We start from the raw sequence: 22,726 nt of genomic DNA, 5'->3' as shown, positions 1-22,726 counted from the left end.
GAGATTGTTGGTTTCTAGACGTGCTTTGAATATGCAAGTAATGATGATGAAGGGATTAAGTTGCAAAGAGAGAATATTTTTCATTCTAGATGTCTAGTGAATGAAAAATTGTGTAGCATGATTATTGATGGGGGTAGTTGTGTAAACGTGGCTAGTACCTTATTTGTTGATAAATTGGGTTTGGAAACTACAAAACATCCTAAACCTTATAAGCTGCAATGGCTTAACAATAGTGGGGAGGTGAGAGTTAATAAGCAAGTGAGGGTGCCTTTTACTATTGGGAAGTATAGTGATGAGGTGATATATGATGTAGTTCCTATGCAAGCTAGTCATATTTTGCTGGGTAGACCATGGCAATGGGATAGGAGAGTGATGCATGATGGGTATCTCAATAGGTACATGGTAGGAAAAGAGGGCAAAAAGTATACTCTTCTTCCTTTAACTCCTAAACAAGTTTTTGAAGACCAAATGCAACATGAAAAGTCTCATGATGAATTCGCACAAAGAGAGACTGAGAGAAAAAGAAAAGAAAAAGAAAAAGAGAAAAAAAAAGAGAGTGAGAGAAAATTAGAGTGGAAAAATGAAGATCAAAAGGAAAAAGAAAGAGAGATGCATTCGACCATAGAAAAGAATGAGGGAAAGAAAATAAGCTTTTATGCTAAAAGGAGAGATGTGAGGAAAGCTTTATTTTCTAACAAGCCAATTATTGTACCATGTACAAGAAAGCTTGTTTCTCAACTAACGAACTTGACCCTTCTTTGCCAAGTGTTGTGGTTGAAGTTTTGCAGGAATTTAGTGATGTTTTTCCCGATGATCTACCTCAAGGTTTACCACATTTGAGAAGGATTGAGCATCAAATTAACTTCATTTCCAGGGCTGCCATACCAAATAAACCAGCCTATAGGAACAATCCCAAGGAGACCAAAGAGCTTCAAAGGCAAGTGGATGAGCTCTTACAAAAGGGGCACATTCGAGAAAATTTAAGTCCATGCACAGTGCCTGTATTATTAGTACCCAAAGAGTTTTATGCTTTGGTAAGAACATTAGAGACATGGCAACATTGTTTGTTACTAAAAGAATTTGTGTTCACACCGATCATAAATCTTTGAGGTATTTGAAAGGGCAAGGCAAACTTAATAAACGACATGCAAAATGGATAGAAATCATAGAATCCTTCCCATATGTGATCCAATATAAGTAAGGAAAAGAAAATATGGTAGCTGATGCGCTTTTAAGAAGGAATTGATTCGAGAACGAATCCTTTTGAGGGGAGGGGGAATGATGCAAACAAGAATAAAAACACTCAAGATACTCAAAGAGCATCAGAAGGTGACTTGGAGTAAATTTCAAATTATGTAAACACAAATACAGTTTCAAACCTAGAAAGTTTCAAAGTCAAAGAAGCTTAAAGAGTTGCTCCAAGTTTTTACTCAAAAACATGTGGATGATGGGCTGGCCAATTGTGGAAAGTTTAAATATGAGCTTTTTGAACAGCCCAAATTCGTAACTTTAATTGGATTTTAGTGATTTGGGATAATTTGGGCTTGTTTGAGTCTTATTGATAATGGATGAATAAGCCTTGTGTATGGGCTGGATTAGTTGAGTTGTTTTAAGTATTTTGCATTGTTTTATTTTAGTTTGAGTTAATTAAGCTCATATAGTTTAGTATAACTCATTTTGGGCTTAAGTCTTGTCTTAATATTATTACAAGAATGAACTCATAACTATATGGTGCCACAAACAATTAGTGGTCTTTGTTAAGAAGATTGGAGTTACAAGGAGTTACATAACAATTACATACCTATAATTAGCCTAGTTATTGTTGGAGTTACAATTGTAATTATCACATAATTAACCTAGTTATTGTGGGAGTTACAATTGTAGTTATTGTATTGTAACTTATCATTGATTTCTTTGGCTATAAATACCAAAGGAACTCTTCTTTGTGGACATCAAGAGTTGTAATCAAACATTTCAGAATTGAGTTGAGAGCATTTTGGCTTTCTTTTCACTTTATTCACAATGTATTGATTTGGAATACAATTGTTATCACTTGTATTTCAATTTTGATTTCCTACTTCAATTGTTCTTGGTGCTTGTTTGGATTGAGTTCAAGGGATATCATTTATCTTTTTTGGGTTCTCTTTAACTTCTACCATTTGGGTGATTAAATAAATTTGATTCTTTTTTTACTTATGATCTAAATTATGTTCTAAACTGATTGAAAAGTTCTAAGGTTCAAGCAAGGGTCTTAGGGTTCCGCATCAATGGTTTAGCTTACTAGTATGGGTTTGATTTTAAGACTCTATGTGAGTGATTTCTTGTAATAAGTGTTTCGCAAGCAACTTGTCCTTCTTGGCTAGACTTAGAATTCTTTAGTTCCCTGTTGTTTATATCAAATTTAGTTATTGGATTTTGTTTCAATCACAGAGTTTGATGCCTATCTATATGGAATGATATTTTTGTTCAAGTTGGAGACACAAATTTATGCTTACACAGGGTAATTTGATCATTGAATTTTTGAATTTACACAAAAAAAAAAATCTTGCTTTTTTCCTTTTCCAGGGAAAAAGTAAAAGAAATTAGGGTAGATTAATTGTTGAAACTTGATTGCATTTCATATTGTTTGCATATATTTTGTAAAGACACTTTTGCTATTGGAGTTGTTTTTGGATGCTACTTGACGTCAATGACTCTCGTATTCTTCTAGGCAATGCATGATACAGATTTCTTCACAGCATGATATATCACTCCTTGCTTTGTCATCATATATTTAATTGTATGGATATAAATATAAACATATTCCTAATCTGGAACATCTATCACATCAATGTAGGACAAATTCAACGTGAGATCTTTGAGAGGTTGTGAGCAGGAAATGATGATTGCTCTATTTCTACAAGTGAGTATTGTCAATCAGGTTCTAATTTCTATCACTAGTACAAGATAGAATTGTTGGAGTAGTTTGTTGATACTGATGCGGCTGAAGAAACTTGACAAAAGGCATCAGTTTACCGAAACTAAAGAGCTTATAGAGGGAGAGGGGAATCTTTGAAGAAACAGGAGATCTTAGAGAAACTTATGTATTTCTAAATTTATGTAGTTAATTATAAAAATACATACACTTTATATTTTGAATTGCATGATAATTTTAGTTTTTAATAAAAATATATTTATTTGATATGTTGAGTTCAACTAAGGAATATTGTAAATAAATGTATAAATTTTATAAAATCTATATATTCTTTTAGTTGTAAGTGTAATTTTGTATTCATAGTTACTTTCAATACTTAAAGTAATTAATTATATATATAATTAAGTTATTGCTATAAATATAATTGTCACCATGTATGAAAAGAATATTTATGAAAAGAAGATTTAAGTACTTGGACCCAATTGACGGACTATTGGTATAAAAAGGAAGAAGCAGGTATTTCTATTTGTGTAGCTCCAAATATGTAGTCTGATAGTCATTCGGTGTGGTTCAGAAGAATCTCATCATCAAATACCACCGGATATAGGATTTATAGTAATCCTTTGTTTCTGTTACTATAAATCTTTTTGTCTTGTACTGAATTCAAATAATAGCACCATATTTTTCAAGTCTACTGGCATTGTAAAAAGAGATGGTAAACATTAGGCAAATCCGATTAAAGCTTATGTAATATTTTATAGCTTTTTTTGTATGACATTTATTATGGCTACTATTTTGTTTTCGAAAATCTGGACTGAGCTTTCTCTTGGTATTTCATGGCGTTGGCATTTTGTTACCCTCCTTCGACTGAAGTTTCTCTTTTTTCTTGCGAAAATGATCTTATATGCCCTTTTGTTTGAGGTCATTTGGATGATATGTAATTATGAAGAGGGATTACACATGTTCATGTGCACGAGTTTGCTAATTAGTTAATTAACTATGTTATTATAGAACTGATCATATGATAACAATTAATATACCAACTGTATCACGGCAGCTATAAGCTCTCGGATCACTGCATCAAGATAATAACACATGGGATTTTAACCCTTTATTTCTTCATTAAGGATTTATATATTAATATATGCATGAGGTTCATTTTAATATATCTTCGAAGAGCTGCACTCAGATCCTGCAAACACCAGACACCAGGAAATTAGCTCATAAGTAAACATCAAAATATTAGGAATTCTAAATTAAATACGAAAAGAATATTTTACTGTATAAATTTTATTTTAAAATCATTAGTTATAAAAATAAACTCAGTATATATTTTATATCTTCAGTTTTTTAAAATTAAACCTTTTATCATATGGTGTTTAAATTCAGAAACTGTTTTTAGAAAATAAAAATATTGAGAAATATATACCCATGTTGCAGAAGTTAGATATTTAGTAATTAACTTTATTGATTCTACGGGGGCAAAAAAACAAAAAGACTTGCCTTAGTTATAAAATTCTTTTGTTTATTTAGTTACTGTCGCTGTCATCCTTCCCCTTCTTCTTCTCTTTCTTCTTGCTCTTCTCCTTCTTTTCCTTCTTCTCTTTCACTTCCTTCTTCTCTTTCTTCTCCTTCTTCTCTTTCTTTTCCTTCTTATCTTTCAATTTCTTGTCTGTTGACTTGGCATGGCAAGCGCAGCCAACTGATGCAGGAGCCTTCTGGTTATCATGCGCCTTGGCCTTTTCATGGCTATCATTCGCTAGGGGCAAACACTGATCGAGGGAAGCCACCATCTTCTCACTTACAAGGTGGCTTTGGCTTTCGCTAAGGTTTTGTTCAACAGGCTTCTCGCATTGCAAGGATGCCATCTTAACTCAAGCAAATTAACCTAAACTGAGTTTTTCCTTTCTGATATTAATTTCTCTCTAATTTCTTTAATGCTGAATATGGCAATGCAACAACTTATATATATATATACATATATATATGTAGAATAGGACATGCGAATTAAGTTAGTGGGATGCTATAGCATTGTCTTTGCGTTACATTCATCTTTGAATCTACTTTATTTTTGATAGCCAGATGGGCCAAGAAATTCTCTCTTAAAACAAGTGCATTAATCAATCGGCGAGTCATCTTCAAGTATAAATTCCTTTTCTTTTTTATCCAGACCAAGTGGCTTTTTTGTTCTTCAGTTCTTGTTCTCTTATATTTATATTGTGGATCCTGGCTTGTTGTATTAATTGACAATTGAGAAAATACAGTCAATCATGATCCACCAACATTCTCTTCAATTATTAGAGAACAAAACGAGAAGCACATATATTGTAAAACCCCAAATTATTATTATTATTATTTTTTATATATATTTTATTATTATTTTTTTTTTATATTATTATTATATTTTAAATTTTATTGTGTAATAATATTTGTTTTTAAATTGGTTTAATTTAATTAAATAGAAATAAAAATAATAATAATAATAAAATTGGATAAAATTATTTTTAGGATTTAATTAAAAATAATTTTGAAAAAAAATGGTGAAAATTTAGGTTCTTGGAGTGTTTTTGAAAAGAAAATTGAAAAACGGGGGTCAAACCACAATTTAGAAAAATTGCGTCACGTCTGCAGCCCGGTCAGCAGTCCCAGCCAACCAGGACACGCCGCGTGGTAGAGACGCTGACGCGGGAGGCCACGCGGAAGGGAGCCACGTGGGCGATCCGCGTGCGCGCGATCAAACGGCTGAGATCTGTTCCCGCGCACACGGACAGCCCAGATTAAAAGCGCGCACAGACGGCCCAGATCGCACACGTACGGACAGCTCATATTAAATCGCGTACAGATGGTTTAGATTGCATCGTGATGAACGGCCCAGATTCATTTTTTTTTAATCGCGATCGGACAGCCTAGATTAAATCGCGATGGATGGCTCAGGTAAAAGCGAAAGGTTATAAATAATATCATCCACACCCAAATCCTAACCTTAGCCGCCAGAGCTCTAGCCAGAAAAGACCGCCTAACCACCGGGGGAACCGACCGCCGCCGCACCGAAGCACTTTCCAGCCGCCAAACGAGGTAAAAAAATTTTCCTTGGCTCGGATTTCGATTCTAAACCCACCTGTGGCCAAATCAGAGCCAAACTACCGGCCAATTTGCCGAAAAATGCCCCCGAAGCCCAGCGGCGCCGCCGCGGGTTTTTTCAATTTTTGCCTCCGATGAGGCCCTTTCCGATTCTCGTTCGATGTAACTTTTATACCATTGTGACCACCGTTCCTTCCTCTACAAGTTGACCGGAGTAAAACACCAAATCGCGACTTGAGCCAGAGGAGCCACCGTATCGGAGAGCCCCGCCACCAGTAAGTTTAGTTTTTTGGTATTTTTTTGGCTCACCGATGGCCCTAGGGGTGTTTTATCACAGAAATCAATGCAAGTTTGGCCAAATACAGCCGGAAACGGCCAACCGGAGGCGGATCGCCGCCGCTTGCACGGCGGAGCCGCCCTGCCGAAATTCTAAAATTGGCCGAATAGGCCTTGGGTCTGATTTTGAGTTATTTGGGGACATGTATAGGTACTGCAAGTGTGTTTCAGTTCCCGGGGAGAAATTCAAGTAATTTAGGAACTGCCCGTAAGCGCAGTGAAAAACTGGTTTTAGACTCCAAATCAAGTAAGGATCTCTCACCATATTTTCTATCACGGCATTAAAGTTTAATAAATGATAAAACGGTATTTTATGAATTAATAGATATGTATAATTAATTAAGGTTGCTAATGGAGCCCGAATCTGATATATTTTTCTGGTAGTTCCTATTTTATTTATTTTACAGTTTTAAATGTGTTACGGTATGTAGCTTATTTATTCTATGATTTTGAATGCATGAATCACTATTTGCTTCACTGTTGCTTGATTTTGTAAATTTAATATATGCTTGCCTTGTGTATGCACGTTGCTGCTTAAATAGTTATGTTTGAATGGGTAACGAAGACTAAGGATAAATAGGAATGGGATTGAATTGATAATTGGGTAAGTTGACAGCCTCACTAAATATCCTGATAGATGGTGGACGGACCGGGTTCATAAGGAACCCTACCGGGAACGTTGTCTTATACCGGACGGGGTATGGAGACTTTAAATATTTTGGCGCTCATACCGGACGGGGTATGGGGATGACCTACTTCACCCTCATACCAGATAGGGTATTGAGGTTTGTTGTTTTGGCGCTCATACCAGACGAGGTATGGGGACGGCCCTAGAATTAAGTTGTTAAAGTGAATGCTTCACATGTAGTGGGGACACCTATGGATCCCCATGGATACTGATAGGCTGATAAAAGAAGAAATTTATTGCTTGATGATTGAAATATGAAAGTATGACACATGTTATGTTATAGAGTGAGTATGATTTCATGATATTTATAATATTATTGTTTTCATAAGTTATTTTCATGAATCTCACCGAGGTAATATGATTTCATGATATTTATAATGTTATTATTTTCATAAGTTGTTTTCATGAATCTCACCGAGGTAAGTGGACAGTAAAGGGTATTATTATGGATAAATGAATTTGTTACAAATTATGCTCCATTTATTGTTTTTGTTTTCTACCAACTTTTACTTCTTTGATAGTGAGATAGTGTGATGTCCTTACTATGGTAGTGTAGCTCATTCCTTACTTAACCATTTCAAATCAAGAGGACTTGGTTTCCGAGACCGTTCCGCAAGAAGACGGCGAGTAGAAGCCCAAAGATTTTATAGTTTTCTTTATAGCATTCATTTGTAATATTTCATTTAATTAGTTTATTCTTTTATATCTTTAATACGTTTTGGTTATTGTGTAAGAGATGTTAACCATAATCTATTTTATTTCGCTTCCGCACTTAAAATTTTTATATTCATTTCCTTTTAATTTCCGGGGTCGTTACATTAGTGTTTTTTTCTTTTCTTTATTTTGAGAAATTACTGCAAAATAGCACAGCTTCTTGACAATTATGATGGAGATCAGAGCATAACTCAAATTTGAGTTGTCTACCCTTATGCAAGAATATTATGTATTTTATCTGGACTACATACTCTTATGCTTCTGTATTGTTTGGTCCTGTTCATCTTCAGTTAAAAAAATAATATACACATATAAAATTAATTGTAGCATTCAGTATATTTCCATTAATATTTATACTTAGAATGATTAAGTATATGTATAATTTCAATTAAATTTCTAATGAATATATTAAAAATACACGACGATCGTTACATATGTAAAGTAATTTGATGGTTGTCACTGATAAGCATCGCGGATGTATATGTATATATACATACATATATATATATATATATATATATATACACATATATAAAGGGTTGAATTAGTGGATATGAAAGCCGTCCAATTGGGCCTTGCCTTCGGATAAGCAACTGGTTGTACATATTTGCTATTAGGGTGCTGCTTTCTTTTTGGAACTTAGGCTATTTTCATAATAAAGTCTTTCATAATAAACCCTAACTATTAACTTTTTGTTTTTATAGTTTATCCATAATATATGATTAGTTCTTGTTTTATGCAAGTTATTTTTCTACAATAATCAACTTGGTATTTTTTTAAATAATTTTATCGGCAATTATGTACTTGTTTCAATAATAGCAATCTAATTCGGGTTAATTAACCCTAGATTTTCTTTTCCCTAATCTTCGGATGAATTATGAAACGTCGATAAACCCTAATAATTATCATTAACTTTTTGTTTCTATAATTTCTCCATGTTGTTTTATGCAAGTTTTAGGTGAAGCTTTAGAGAGAGGCATTTACTGATGAGAGAACTGCAATTTACAGATCACTGTAGGAGACATCCTTGTGTATAATCAAAGATGTCTTTTCTTTTAAGGGAAATATTCCAGATAGGCTTGAACTCAGGTTAGTCATGTGAAACCCGTAAAAACTCCATTGGTATAAAATCATACATGTCATGTATCCAGAAAATATTTATTTTTATTTAGGACACAGTCTGAGTACCATATTCAAGCGAAGGTACATAGATTGCTCCATTAGCGTGCCAAAGTTACATATATCTATAGTATAATATCATGGCTGCTTATATATATATATATATCATTTATTCTTCTTTCTTTGTAGTAACTTCATTAGTGCATTGCAAGTAACCCTTCATTTTATTTGTCTCGTACATCACGTACAGCATATCAACTCAGTTTAGTTCTGCAAGATCAGGAAAAACACCAAATAGATCGATAATTAACTAATCAGCATCTGCAATATTTGCTGCTTAAATGATAGGTTTATGCAAATATACATGTATGCATTTATATATATTAAAGATCAATTGTTATTTGATTAAATAATTGATATACTTATTTTTTTATAAAAATTTTTAGTTTTGAGTCAAGTTATATTTTCATGTATTACTTTTTGAAAATTATTTTTTATTATATTATAATTAATATTTATATATCACTTAATTATAAATAAATGTAAGAATTTCTGTTCTAACAAATATATACGTATAGCTAAGAAAAAAATTAGTCAGTAGATACTGACCTTCTTCTCCCCACAGTGATCATCATCACTTTCACTCTCACTGCTACTACTATCACCAGAGATGCGATCTTTGATCCTCTCGAACAGACCCTTCTTCTTGCGTTCACCTCTCTTTTCTCCATGGCATCTGACACCATGGTGCTGCTGTCCATCGAACTTCTGTTCTTTCTCGTGACCACCTAGGGGGACAGGCGCCACCAGTTTCTCAGAGTAGCAGCTCTGAGTCTTGGTGGTTCCATTGTCATAATACTGAGTTTTGCTGTAGCATTGGGTACCCACTGTTGTATATCCCTGCTGCCCTGACTCCTTGTGTTTGTTTTCATCATGACTAGACTTGAAACCCAAGCCGCTAACCAACTCTGACACTTTCTTGCCAAGAGATGAATGTTCATGGCCGTGGCAAGCCCCTCCCGCAGGCTTCTGGCATTGCATTGAAGCCATGGATGATGGCGAGCAGAAAACTTCTTATTAATTGAGAGGGTGAAGGATATTTGTTCCGAGCTTTGCAAATTGCTTGGTTGTTTGGAGGAAATATATAGGAATGGAGTGACTGAATGGAATTTTCTTTTTTTGACCATCACGTACACTTTGAATCTGCTTTGTGGAATATTAGATGGGTGTAGAACAAAATTGATTCAAATTAATTAATTTGTGATCGAGAATATATTCCACATATACATACATGTATGTTTCTTGGTGAAGATTTTATAAAGTGATTTGGTTTGAAAGGAGCAAACGGCTGTTAACAATTTTGGGGTTTTAAAATGGCCTGAAAAGAAGAGGTTGGGCCAAGTACTTAAGTAGAGGAAGTTGCTGCTGACCTTTTTAACTGCATTAGCCTACTCCAAAAAGTCAAATGCTGAGCCTTTTTAATTTTATTGTCGTCTTATTTATTCTCAGTAGTTTAATAGAAATTTATCAATGATTTAAAAAAACAAATTCTCATAACAACATTTCTAATAAATACATCTCATGTAAATTAATTGTCTTATTAATATAATCAAATGGATATTTTTCTTAAGAAATATCTTTTCTTTTTTTTTTTTTTTTTTGCTGAGATTTTAATATCTTATGGGATGGAGGGTCAGCCCAAATTCTAGTATTGTTGATGGGCTTTTGGAAATCAATCTTGTACACTTGAGCTTGAGCTTGCAGTAATATGATGATTTAGGTGATGACAAAATAAATTTTAGCCCCAACTGTGGATACTGAAGTGTTAAAAAGATGACTTCAGAACTAGAAAATTTTCCTTTTAACCCTATCTAGCAAAATATGAGCTTTATAGGTTAAGGGGTTTGTATAGCATGGTGTTTTCGATGCTCAAGTCAGTAACAAAAGTTTGGGAAAGGTAAGAGATGCACTCTTGAGCCATGAGTGCGTGCGTGCGTATATGTGAAGCTTAAAACACACAGACAGCCTCGTATACCTTAACAAGTGTGAAGTTATCATAAATCATCAAAGAGTAATTTATATCATATTAAGTACCGTGTATTTATTCGTTTTGTTATTTATCCATCCCAGAATCATAAAATTTATAAAATATTGAATAATAATTAAAGTTTAATTAAAAATGTTAAATATTAATAAAATAATATTTTAACATAATTAAAGCTCAATAAAAATATAAAATAATATTATCAAAAGAAAACATTTATATATATTCCAATTTTTTTCACTTGTTAGGAGCACGAGCGAAGGAATGTTACTCCCATAAATGATCTTCGTGCCCAGCTAGCAGGTGAGTCTCAACAAAAGAAGAGGAAATAAGGGAAAGATAAAAAGGATTAGTATTTGTTATCCTTCTTTGACACTGAGAGCTGGTCTTCTTTAAAAATTCCAGTACGTGCGCCGCCAGCTACTTTTGCATACTGTGATCGACTGGAATCAAAAAATTATTATTTAAATTTTATTTTTATATTCAAAAATTAAAAATAGATAATAAATTATTACTATTTGTTTATTAATTTTATCAGTTATGAATTTATTATTTGATTTTAATTTTTATTGATTTTATTAATTATTGTTAATGAAAAAGCTAATTAAAAATCTAATTATATTCCGTCTGGTCCTAAACAAATAAATTTTGGTCGATTTTTTTAATCTATAATTAACATATAGAAAAATTCTGACAGAGTCTCGTTTAATTTTAAATAAATAAAAATTTTTAATTAAAAAATAAAATACTTTAAGAAACGAACAATTAATTTAGTTTGAATTATCAACTAAAAGGGTGCTAGAGGAAGAGCGCTTTTATCCACACAAAAAAATAAGTATTTTATTTTATGCTCTCACCACTTATAAATATTCAATAAATCTTTTAAAAACTATTCTGTTGTTTCGAGAATAGACCAAGTTAATAAAAAGACTCAAATAATAAGATATGAAGCTTAAGTATAGTACTAAAAATTATGTGAAAGTTCAAATGTCAAAAATTCATTTTAGCCATGAGACAAACTTTTTAATAACATTTATTTCAAAAGTAACATATATTTCCTTGATCTCCCATTAAATATTGTCTTCTCTTACTAACATATCATTAAAGTGTTTAAACAATATACATATATATATACATACATACATAAATTTTAAGTGGTATGGCTAATGTTATGCATTCTATGACATAAAATTTATAGTGAGCTAAACTCAAGCTCTAATTATTTCATTTAGAAGACAAATTACTAATAGAAAATGCATACATTTTCCAATCACTTAACCACATACACATTCATCATAGTAAAATTTTGTAAAGAAAAGACACGAAAACATATATTACAACTAGTTGATACCTACACATTGATTATAACAAAATTTTATAACACAAAAAATACACAGTCAAATCAAGCTCACAGCCTCTTATACATACATTTTGAAATTGGGTTTTACTTTTTGTGTACAAAAGAATTTATTGTGTGATCTATGTATTTTATTCCTTCAAAAAAAAAAAAAAAAAACGTATTGTTCCACTTTGCTTTTTTTATGAAAATTTTTATTATAATAAACAGTTAAACGTGCAGTTTAACGCACATGGCTGTTTGTTTATTTGGTCAGACTTTATTTTTAATTTCTTAAAAAAGTAAACAAGATTAATGATTTAAATTAAACATGTTTAGCCACGCGAAGAATCTAAATAAACCATCTGAGGAGGTTGATTCTAATCAATAAAAATAAAAAATAAAATGGATTTGGATGCACTTAATCTTAGCTCAGCGAGTAGCTAAAAGTGCCAAAACGACAACGTGTTTTGAAATTTCTTCTCGTCACTTTTGACTTTCTTCAATTATTTCAGTTGTAGAAGAAAGTTTTTAAGTAGCAAGAATTGGTCAGCACTTGGACCTCCATTGCTCCATCTCCTCTGACCGAAGACCAGTCAATGCTGAAAAACTCGTTTTCTGTTGGTCAAACTTTGAGAAATTTCTCCACTACCTTCTCCATTTATAACCCAAACCTTCCATTTTCTTCTTTAACACACAGCAAAAGCTTCACATCACTCTTACCAATTTCACTCTCATCTCATCTTTTAAACTCTCCTATTTTGGGACATATTCCATGATTGTAGCTTCTTTTTGCTTTACCATTCTCGTCTTTCCAATTCTCTGGCCTCCTTTTTCTGCTCCTTACCGTAAAGCTTCTACTGTTTGACACATTAAGTAGCAGATAACTAATCAGTTTCAACACTCATTGATACTGACATTGAATTGATTTTCTGAGATTGAATATTGAAAAATGGCGGGTGAGTGGAGCTGGGAGCAGAAGATGTTAATCAATGAGCTAATTCAAGGGATGGAACAAGCCAAACAGTTGAAGGTTCAACTGGGTACGAAATCCACTGCCCAAACCAGACAAGTGCTTGTGCAGAATATATTATCTTCTTATGAGAAGGCTCTTTCGATCTTGAAATGGGGTGGATCAATCACTCATCCTCAAACTGTTGAACCTGAGTCCCCTCTGTCCATCAACGGCAGTCCAGGGAGTGACTATTTTGATGTGTCTCTTAAGGACAGTCAAGACACCAAAGGGTATTCAAAGAAGAGGTGAAGTAATACATACCCATATACGTTAAGTTTCCTGTCATGTTGCAGCAACATTAACAGGTTTTCTGACATTGCATTGCAGAAAGATGTTGCCAAAATGGACAGAACACATGAGAGTTAGCACTGAGACAGGATTTGAAGGACCAGTTGATGATGGCTATAGCTGGAGAAAATATGGACAGAAAGATATATTAGGAGCTAAATATCCTAGGTGACGTGTCTTTCATAACTTACATTAATATAAACATCAGCAGAAAAAGAAAGATATAAAAGTTTTTTATAAAGGAAAATTGGTACCTGCCTTTTTACGGTAAAAAGAATCTGACAGAGATTGTTGCATGTGCAGGAGCTATTACAGATGCACTTACCGCAACACACAGAACTGTTGGGCTACAAAGCAAGTTCAACGGTCAGACAAGGATCCCACCATATTTGAAGTTACATACAGAGGAGTGCATGCCTGTTCCCATGGAACACAATTAGTTCAACCACCAGCATCCCCCGACAAAGATGAACACAAGCTACACAACCATAATCATCAACAGAAAGAATCACAAGAAATTCTCTTAAATCTTCGACAAGACCTAACAGTCAAAACTGAGGGCTTGAACAAAAATGACATGCCACCTTCTTTCTCTTTCCCATCGACATCATTTAGCTGCAGAAATAGAGAAAACCATAATTTCTCACCACCTACATTTGAGAATAACATTGTGTCATGTTACTTTTCTCCCTCATTTATATCTCCAGCAACACCTGAATCAAACTACCGCTCAGCTTTGCCATTCCAAATGAACAACCTTGGAAGGCTTCATGACGTGTGTTCTGAATCTGATTTTACTGGGTTAATTTCAGCAAATACTTCAGCTAGCAATTCACCCATTTTGGACGTCGATTTCTCTCTTGATCCAATTGAACTTGATCCAGAGTTCCCATTTAATACTCCGGAATTTTTCCCCTGATTTCCTCTCTGCACTTAAAAATAAGAACAAAGAGAAACCAGCATTCAGGGAGCATGTAAATTTACTTTTAAAAGTTCTATATTCCACTCGTATTGTGTTGTAGGTAATGGTGCTTGTAGACTAGAAATTCTGTGATGCAAGCTGTTGAGTTAGAGTTTATCTAGTCGTAACAAAGCCTTCCATTTTCTCTCTAATTGCACTGTAACTATGTCCAGATTACACTTGCCCGTTAAGACATGCCCATGAGCACAAACAAAAGTTTGTACAAACTCAATAGTTTGCACAAGGCCATGACCACTTTGACAGCGAACAAAAAAATCAACACAGCGCATAGGTCTCTGGTTTCGAGTACATTATGAAGAATATTTATACTCACCAACATGGTCAGAATAAGTTCTTCGATACCAATATTATAAGAATAAATAGCTACTATCTGAAGCTCTTTCCAGAAAATAGGAAGACTAGTTCCACAAGCCTGCATCTGAGCAAAGTGACATTGCTCCAAAGAGTAAAACAGAGAGACTAACTGCAGAAAATGCATGTAATCTAGCTGCCATTAAGCATAAAATTGAACATAAAATGTGAAATTCAACGGAGAGAGTAACTGCAGAAAATACAAGTAATATAGCTCTCACTGAAGCATACAACTGAACATGAGAACATGTGAAATTCAACAGGTTGTGGAAAATTCACCCCCATATGCTCTCTGCCTAGATGGAAGGCTTCTTTTGGCCTTTAGTCTGTGAAACAGTATCTGATGTGCTTTGTTTAGAATCTCTAGCTCGCCGAAGAGCTTGTCTCAAACCCAACACAATGAATAAGTTGGTTAATGTGAGAAGCAACTCAGCCCCACCATGTAGCCAGTCCACATTAGACAAAGAAGTACCATATTGCACCTTAGCTGCCTCAACCAATTAAACATAGTCATGAGAGGCAGTTACACTTCGATATGCACACTAAAGCTGAGATACCATTTGGCTCATATCTTATAACATTCTAGTTAATTCCTAATTCTGATTTTCATATTAATGTTAACAAGAATAATTCTGTTATTTTTTGTATGTTTTATAATGTTTGACCTCACCCCTTCATCTTGAATTCCTATAGGAGTGGCAATTGAGTTCCCACCTTAATTCATACGGATTGACCCTTGCTCCCAAGGAACTTTAAGTTCGGAGAACGGCGAAATTAAATATATAAATTATGTTTTAATCCTACACATCAAAACTAAGATAAAGATTAGGCATAGAATTTAAATATGGAACAGGAATTGAACCAAATGCAATTAAGAATTAAACTAATACTTCCCAGTTTGAGAGATTACCATAAATTCCAGCTGGAACTGTTCAATTGACAAAGTGGAGCAGAAACCAATGTGAAAGAAGTCAGTACAACTGAAAGAAAGCTCCTAACAACAATAAAAAAACTTAATAGTTGCATAGAAAATGCTATAAGAAATGCGAATAGTGACTTTGGTAACAGTTGCATAGAAAATGCTATAACAAAAATAAGAACTCTTTCATGTTGACATGCCCTTGTTTCAGAAGCAGTTTTTTTTATCATGATATTACTTTTTCAGCCTAAACTTCCCCTACTTGATTGATTCTATTTTGTTCATACGACTGATAATAATAGCCAGCTTAGGAGCATTAAAAGTCAAGCTAGGAGCACTAGCACATGGATACAACAATTTATCGTGAAATAGCCTGAGAAGATTGAACTATTATGGTTGCGTCTTGTGCCTTAAATTCTCAATATAAGATAGTCGGTGGCAATTGTTGATGACGGCATAATAAATAGGGAAACCAGTAAAGTATAGGTCAAAAAGCATATTTATGAACTATACTAAGGAATGAAGTTTGAACATTCCCGACAGAGGTTCACCATATTTCCGAAATTGGGAAACAACAGAAAGCAATAAAAGATAGGCAAGCAATAATAACAGAGAAGGAAAGGAACTTACTTGTGGCACCCACGAAAGCAAGCAAGAAGTAGAAGCCGAAGAGGGTTAGGTTAGGAGCGGTCTTGGATTTAGTGATGTAGTACAAGAAACCAAGATAAGGAAACAATGAAGCAGCAAAAAGCTGCGAAGCTATACTCTCTGAATCAATGGTGGGTGCCCATGGATCCACTGGCAGTAACCCTCTGCATACAATACCTCGTCTTCTACTACCATCTTTGTAAGGCTTGATATCTCTGACTATTCCATATGAAATTGCTTGTGGACGTAACAAGAATGATGAAGAAGAAGCCAGATGTCTCCCAGTAGGAGTAAAGCCAGGCACTTTGCAGTGCAAGCAACTTGACATTGACATCATGGCTCCTAAGAAGAGGGTTTTTCCCCGTCTCGCGCCTCGCCAGGGGTGGAGCGTACATGTAATGATTAGAAGATGCTCGCGTGTTCGAGGTCTGACTCAAAACATTTGGAGGATAGACTTACATTAGGGTCAATTAATGTTAAATACGGTTGAATATAAGGAAAATTTATTAATATTTAAATTTAATTATATTTAGATGATGATATATTTTAATAATAATAGTTATTTTTATTTAAATTGATAAAATAGTGTAATTATATATTTAAATAAATTTTTTATTTTATATATATTTTATTATATATAATAATAAATAAAAAATAGAAAAAAATAAAAATATATATAATATTAAATATAAATATATATATATAATTAAATATTATATATATATATGTATTTATATATAATTAAATATATAAACACGTGTATATATATATATAAATTTATGTAGATATAAAATAAAATATATAATTAAATATATAAATATATAGATAATTAAATATATAAATATATATATAATTGATATAATTAAATATATTATATATATATATATGTATATATAATTAAAAATATAAATACATTAATTTAATTAAATATATAAATACATGTTTATATACAAAAATATATATAATTAAATATATATATATATATAATATTTTGAAAAGAAGAAGAAGAATATAAAAAAAAAGTGTTGGGTAGAAGAAATTAAAGAGAATGATAATGATGTAAATAATAAAAATATTAAATGTTATACATAATTCTGGTCTCAATACCGAGAATAAATTCGCTTGCTAAATATTTCTCATGGTTCAAGATGCAAAATAAATAAAATTCTAGATTTATTTATTTCTGTAATTCTTAGTAAATTATGTAATTGGAAAATTGTATGATGATAAATAAATAGCAGTAAAAATGTGAAGATTGAAATTGTCAATGTCAAAATATTCAAAATGATTTTTTAGTTTTTGCCATTTTAATTTCCGACACTGCAAAAAATTATATTTTAGTTTTCGATGTTATCTTTTATTAACATATTACGTGTAACTTATATTGAATAGTGACACATTCCAATTAAATTATTATTCGTATCAGATGTCATATATATATACGATGATGTGATTTTTTTTAATTATTCTAACATAAAAATTAATTCATGAAAAAAAAATCAGACTAGACCAATATTTAATTTATTATAAATCTCACTCCCTCTGCATGTCTTTTTATTTCAACCAGCTCTTCTCTCTGAATTTCATGTATCCAAAAGCAAAAAGATATACAAACACCACCATAACTAATGATTTGGGTCCAGGCCAGTTATTTACTCTTGCTCTCCTGTCTCTTCTCCAACTTCAACAACTACTCTTTCATCAATTTCTGTGAGATTGCAATAGGAATTGTTGAAAAGTTCCACTTATAAGATTATGATTTCGATTTTGAATGTTGGCTACAACTTTAATATGATTGTTTCCATTACCATGACCTAAATGATGATATTCTTGATGAAGACAATAATGATGAGGATGACAGACTTTGAATTTGCATTTGTTTGTAGGATACCTGATTCTTCTTCCAACGAGACCTTTTACAATAATGAAATCATATTTAATCCTTATCCTTTATTCACTTTTGATTTCGGTAGGATCTCAGATTCTATTTTCACTTTTGAAGTTGTCTTCCTACTTGTTGTTAAGGAAGTTGTTGAGTGAGAACCGAGAGTTATCATACTCCGAACTTGACTTCATAAGCCTTGTGAATTTGAGAAGACAAGATTAAATTTTGATCTAATGTTGTTTTCTTATTTACCAAGATCGCTTTATGTTCGTATCACAATCATACATGATAAAATAAGAATGTTACATGCACTTTATATGATACATCCACAGACGGTGTTAGCGAACATTATTAGTCAAAGATAGAAATATTTTTTTTTTTAAATAAAGAAACCAAAATAGCAAAAAATAAAAAACAGTCAATTTTAAATATTTAAAATAGTATAAAGCCAAATTTACTATTTTAATTATAAAATGGTATACAATTCTACAAAAGAAATATATTTTTATCTTGTAAAAATACAGAAATCATTCAGACCTATGTCTGCCCTAACCCAAAATTTACTAAAGAAAAGAAAGTCGGGGGATGATTCCCGGTTAGTTATGTGAGGTAGGTCCATTGGCGCATCTTAAAATTTGACAAGGCAGCTGCTCGTGACTGTAACATATATTCAAGAAGAGTTTCACTTCACTAACTAGCACAATTCTCTTTTAGCTGACAAAAGATCGACCAAGATGTATAACTATGCACCTCGAGGATGGGTTTGAAATCCAATCTTTGAAAACTGATACATTTGAACTACAGAACCGTGCTGTTTTCATCATAAGTAAAGAACTAAACCAGGCCACCAAGATCAGGTAATAGGAAACAATTTGCAGCTAGGGAGTAAGTTTGAATGCAGCTTGATCATGCCATACACCATTTAAGTTAGATTGCCACAGTTTCACCATCCCATCCGTCCCTGTACTTGCCAAGGTCATTCCACTGGTGTCCCACTCAATCTGCCACACCTAACAAAAATTAACACCCGAAATTGAATTGTCAACCATCTTCTCATCTTAACTTTTCAATTATTCAAGTGAATGATCCCATTTGTCCCTACAGCATTCATAGTCTACTCAAATTAAGAATTCAGCTCCTCGATTGGACCAAGGGGGGAAGGGAAAACAATGCCATTATTCTCAAGCATTTTTTTCTATTTGTGAATCAGGAGCTTGTATATGACTTTTTTATGTGTTTGAGTGTGTATGCACGCGTGTGTGCATGCCTATGCGTCTCTGCGTTTGTATCATTCACAAGAAGTTTGGTATTGATACCTCGCCTTCATGGCCAGACAGCGATGCAACCTTCTCTACAGAAAGCCACCCATTCAAGTCAGGGGCTAATCCAACGTGCCATATTCCAATCCCTTTGTGAGTTGCAACAGCTATAACCTCATATGGCCTGTTAAGAGAAGAATCAAGCAAATCCAATATCATGCCAAATTAAATTATTCATTCCCTTGCCACACAAGATAACAAGATAAATAAATGACACCCTGAAGAAGTCCATTTAATTGAAAAGAAAATAATGGGATAACCAGTGGATACATATGAGATTCAAGCCAAAAAAGGAACTCCATAAAGCATATAAATGTGAAATCATAAGGTCAACAAATTCCTTACCGACCAATGTTTGGCGCCCATGCAACAGCATAAACTTGATCTCCCTTGTCCTCTGGCAAAGCCAACTCTGCAACTGGCAGCCACCTCTGATGAGCCAGATCAAATTCCCATATCTGCAAAAGTATATTATGAGATCAGATAAAATTGACAGCTCATTCGCTAATTTCCTTTTCAATAAATGAATTGCTTAACAATACAGAACAACAAGACTAACTCCTTTAGAAGGGGGTCAGAACAAATTCCTTATTTCCATAAACAGATATGCACAAACCTAGCATTTGAAAAGAACTGAATTTGCTAGTACAGAGTCACATTATTAACTAAAGTTAATGAGTTTTTTATCTACGCAAATATCTTTTTAATAAAGTAGAAAAATAAAAAAGGGCTTTCCTCAGAAAAAGGAGCCAACACTCATATTTTGGTTCCTAGCATAAAAAATCTAAGCATGATTCCTTTAAAAATTCCATCACACCTTTGAAGAATTTAGCTGCGGTTTGTTTGAGTTGAAGCCCAAAACAAAACTAGATTCCTGACTTTCACCCCTTTTTGGATTCCAAGAAACAGATGCAGATAAACATGAAGCCTTCCCAAAGGTAGATACAGAATCAATAACATTGTGAAATTCAGCCTGCCCAATATAGAAAAATGGAAGAATAAGAAAAAGTATAAATATATAAATAGGAAAGACATGGGCACATGCACACACCGAAAAAAAAACAACAAACCACTTATGCAAAGAAAAGTAGAAAATTTAGCCTAACAATGAACTCTTTGCATGGGAAAAATCGTAAATTATTCTAAATAAAATGGAATCCACACTTCAAGATTAAAAAAATGCAAAAAAAAAGAAAAAAGAAAAAAACTATAGGTGCAGATAAGGTCTCCAATATGTATGTCACCTGAAGTTGCCAATTTCTCAAATCCAAGGGGTCAAGAAGATCATAGACTTTTACACGCCCATCTGAACATGCAACAACCTGTAAAGCAGTAAATTAGGCACATGTGCTAGTTCTGTCATAAAAATAGAAACTATAACCATTGTAAGTTATTATGAAGTGATAGACCAAAAAATTAATGAGAGAAAGCAACTAAAGATTATCCAAAACCAAACAACAAAAGAGAAATTAGCATATACTACCTGCAAGCATCACATGCGATTTCATTTTTCTAAGAAAAGAAATGAATCCATAGTTTCAGCAACCATATAGCAATGAAGATAACCAGATAGGGAACAAATTCTTACCATCCTTGAACCCAAAGTTGATACTCCAAATTGAACATCAAGCACTTGGGATGAATTGCTCTTGAAGCTGTTCCGCAGCTTCCATTGAAGGGATTGTGCATCTACGATCAAAAGATGATAACAATAATAACAATCAGATCCTTGATTTTTCTGTGAAATAAATGGGTTTATCAACCAAAACAGCTGAAAAAGTAATCAGATTTAATGATGAAATCCTATCCAACATTCTGCAGTTACAAAAATATTTTCAGATTCTATAATACCAGAAACACATAAACCAAAATGAATACCTTCTACAACCTCCTCCCACAAGGACAAACTCCCATCCGTAGAAATGCAGGCAACGGCATCACCATATTCTGGAGGCACCCAAACAATCTTCAAGATGGCGGCCTCATTTACCTGAATAACAATAACTCAATAACGAAGATTAAAAAAGAAATCCGAAAATCAAAGGAAAAATTGCTTAGAAAGGTAAACACTAGTACATCTCCAATTTCTAGACAGAGAGAACAAATAATCCAAATTTGACCAGATACAATTCAAATTGAGTGAAGTTTTGAAGTTCCTCGCACATCAATGAAAAGGCAGCAAAAGAGAAAAACAAAAATCAAAATGAACCTTGAATTTTGAGATGCATGTCAAGGAAGAAGAAGCGGCCGGGTCCCGAGTGTCGAATACAGCAACGTCTCCATCCACGGTGCCAGAGGCTAGGCGTTGGCCACAGTAGTTCCACGAAGAGCATGTTGCTCCTCTATCGAGAGTCGCCACTGATTTCTCCATGTCGGCACTCACTCAGTCTCTGCGATAGTTCAAACGGTTGTGTCGACTTGCGCGAGTCGGCTGGGTTAAAACCCTAGCTCTAGGGTGTTTACACGGCGCAATCCGAATATTCGTTATATTCTCCTCATTACAAAGCTGTTCTTGAACAAAATTTATGAATTTGTAACATTTTTGTTATATTCTCAAAATAATTATTTGATATTTAAACCTATAAAGAAAGAAAAGAAAAGTTCGGTTGTGCATGACGTAATAAATGGAACACTAAATCACCTAATAGATCTTGGGCTTGTTCAAAATTTTTTTTTAAAAAAAAAAAAATCAGGTTTAGAAAATCAATTACAGGCAACAAAAAACATTTTTTTTTTCCCCCACAAAAGTAAGAATTAGCCATGACAAGTTAAATTGTAAGAAAATTTCTCTACCTTTTCTTCTAAGTCCTCTTGACTACCTAGGACAGAGTTTTTTCACTTTTGTTTGATGGATTTGAAGCATTAATTGATAGTTTATACCGGATCATATCTTGATAAATTTATCTTATTTTGGAAGTATTTCAAGCAATTATATCGAGTTAATTTTTTTTTTATTATTTTAAAGAATTTGTTCACATTTTACTAACTGTCATTTTATATAAATATTATTTGATGAAATAATTCATATAGACGGTTTAACAAATTCTCGTCTTTTTTTGTCCTTTTTTTGAGTGGATTTAAAGGGTT

At 33.2% G+C, this 22,726-nt stretch overlaps 5 protein-coding genes and 1 long non-coding RNA gene across 12 annotated transcripts; 2 read left to right on the top strand and 4 right to left on the bottom strand.

Moving 5' to 3' along the window:
- Nucleotides 1–713: 713 nt before the first annotated feature.
- Nucleotides 714–3,055, top strand: LOC148266283 (uncharacterized). Its single transcript, XM_088219070.1, has 3 exons — nucleotides 714–1,034; nucleotides 2,837–2,902; nucleotides 2,990–3,055. The coding sequence occupies exons 1-3, from the start codon at nucleotides 714–716 to the stop codon at nucleotides 3,053–3,055; spliced, it is 453 nt and encodes a 150-aa protein (XP_088075196.1).
- An 844-nt stretch (nucleotides 3,056–3,899) lies between these two features.
- On the bottom strand, nucleotides 3,900–4,982 carry LOC148266282 (uncharacterized). Its single transcript, XR_015818425.1, has 2 exons — nucleotides 4,418–4,982; nucleotides 3,900–4,106 (listed from the first exon to the last, which is right to left on the bottom strand). It is a non-coding gene; the product is annotated as an uncharacterized LOC148266282 (long non-coding RNA).
- A 3,895-nt stretch (nucleotides 4,983–8,877) lies between these two features.
- On the bottom strand, nucleotides 8,878–9,977 carry LOC110812377 (uncharacterized). The gene is made up of 2 exons (XM_022039144.2): nucleotides 9,462–9,977; nucleotides 8,878–9,122 (listed from the first exon to the last, which is right to left on the bottom strand). Exons 1-2 carry the CDS (start codon nucleotides 9,900–9,902, stop codon nucleotides 9,117–9,119), a joined length of 447 nt encoding a protein of 148 aa, XP_021894836.1. The 5' UTR covers nucleotides 9,903–9,977; the 3' UTR covers nucleotides 8,878–9,116.
- A 2,574-nt stretch (nucleotides 9,978–12,551) lies between these two features.
- LOC110812355 (1-acyl-sn-glycerol-3-phosphate acyltransferase) lies at nucleotides 12,552–16,898 on the bottom strand. 5 transcript variants are annotated; one of them, XM_088217874.1, is made up of 5 exons: nucleotides 16,418–16,898; nucleotides 15,779–15,796; nucleotides 13,790–15,355; nucleotides 13,509–13,655; nucleotides 12,552–13,406 (listed from the first exon to the last, which is right to left on the bottom strand). In XM_088217874.1, the coding sequence occupies exons 1-3, from the start codon at nucleotides 16,770–16,772 to the stop codon at nucleotides 15,165–15,167; spliced, it is 564 nt and encodes a 187-aa protein (XP_088074000.1). In that variant the 5' UTR covers nucleotides 16,773–16,898; the 3' UTR covers nucleotides 12,552–13,406; nucleotides 13,509–13,655; nucleotides 13,790–15,164. The 5 variants fall into 5 exon arrangements, with proteins under 5 accessions (XP_088074000.1, XP_021894803.1, XP_088074001.1 ...); XM_022039111.2 differs by having other exon boundaries at nucleotides 12,552–13,655; nucleotides 13,790–14,462; nucleotides 14,831–15,355; XM_088217875.1 differs by having other exon boundaries at nucleotides 12,552–13,655; nucleotides 13,790–14,462; nucleotides 15,148–15,355.
- On the top strand, nucleotides 13,185–14,648 carry LOC110812354 (putative WRKY transcription factor 41). Its single transcript, XM_022039110.2, has 3 exons — nucleotides 13,185–13,492; nucleotides 13,575–13,703; nucleotides 13,839–14,648. Exons 1-3 carry the CDS (start codon nucleotides 13,185–13,187, stop codon nucleotides 14,452–14,454), a joined length of 1,053 nt encoding a protein of 350 aa, XP_021894802.2. The 3' UTR covers nucleotides 14,455–14,648.
- Nucleotides 16,899–18,954: 2,056 nt separating the features above from the next.
- SEH1H (Transducin/WD40 repeat-like superfamily protein) lies at nucleotides 18,955–22,147 on the bottom strand. 3 transcript variants are annotated; one of them, XM_022039157.2, is made up of 8 exons: nucleotides 21,849–22,145; nucleotides 21,518–21,629; nucleotides 21,228–21,328; nucleotides 20,884–20,961; nucleotides 20,457–20,612; nucleotides 19,985–20,097; nucleotides 19,637–19,763; nucleotides 18,955–19,330 (listed from the first exon to the last, which is right to left on the bottom strand). In XM_022039157.2, the coding sequence occupies exons 1-8, from the start codon at nucleotides 22,008–22,010 to the stop codon at nucleotides 19,199–19,201; spliced, it is 981 nt and encodes a 326-aa protein (XP_021894849.1). In that variant the 5' UTR covers nucleotides 22,011–22,145; the 3' UTR covers nucleotides 18,955–19,198. The 3 variants fall into 3 exon arrangements, 2 of the variants coding, with proteins under 2 accessions (XP_021894849.1, XP_021894850.1); XR_015818424.1 differs by having other exon boundaries at nucleotides 19,135–19,330; nucleotides 19,989–20,097; nucleotides 21,849–22,147; XM_022039158.2 differs by having other exon boundaries at nucleotides 19,135–19,330; nucleotides 19,588–19,763; nucleotides 21,849–22,146.
- Between the last annotated feature and the right edge of the window lie 579 nt (nucleotides 22,148–22,726).

The sequence above is a fragment of the Carica papaya genome, chromosome 4 (assembly GCF_054855325.1).
Source record: "Carica papaya isolate Zhongbai chromosome 4, ASM5485532v1, whole genome shotgun sequence".
In the NCBI taxonomy this organism is placed as follows: domain Eukaryota; kingdom Viridiplantae; phylum Streptophyta; class Magnoliopsida; order Brassicales; family Caricaceae; genus Carica; species Carica papaya.
The sequence above is the reverse complement of the archived record's forward strand: the minus strand, read 5'-3'. Positions and strand labels throughout refer to the sequence as shown.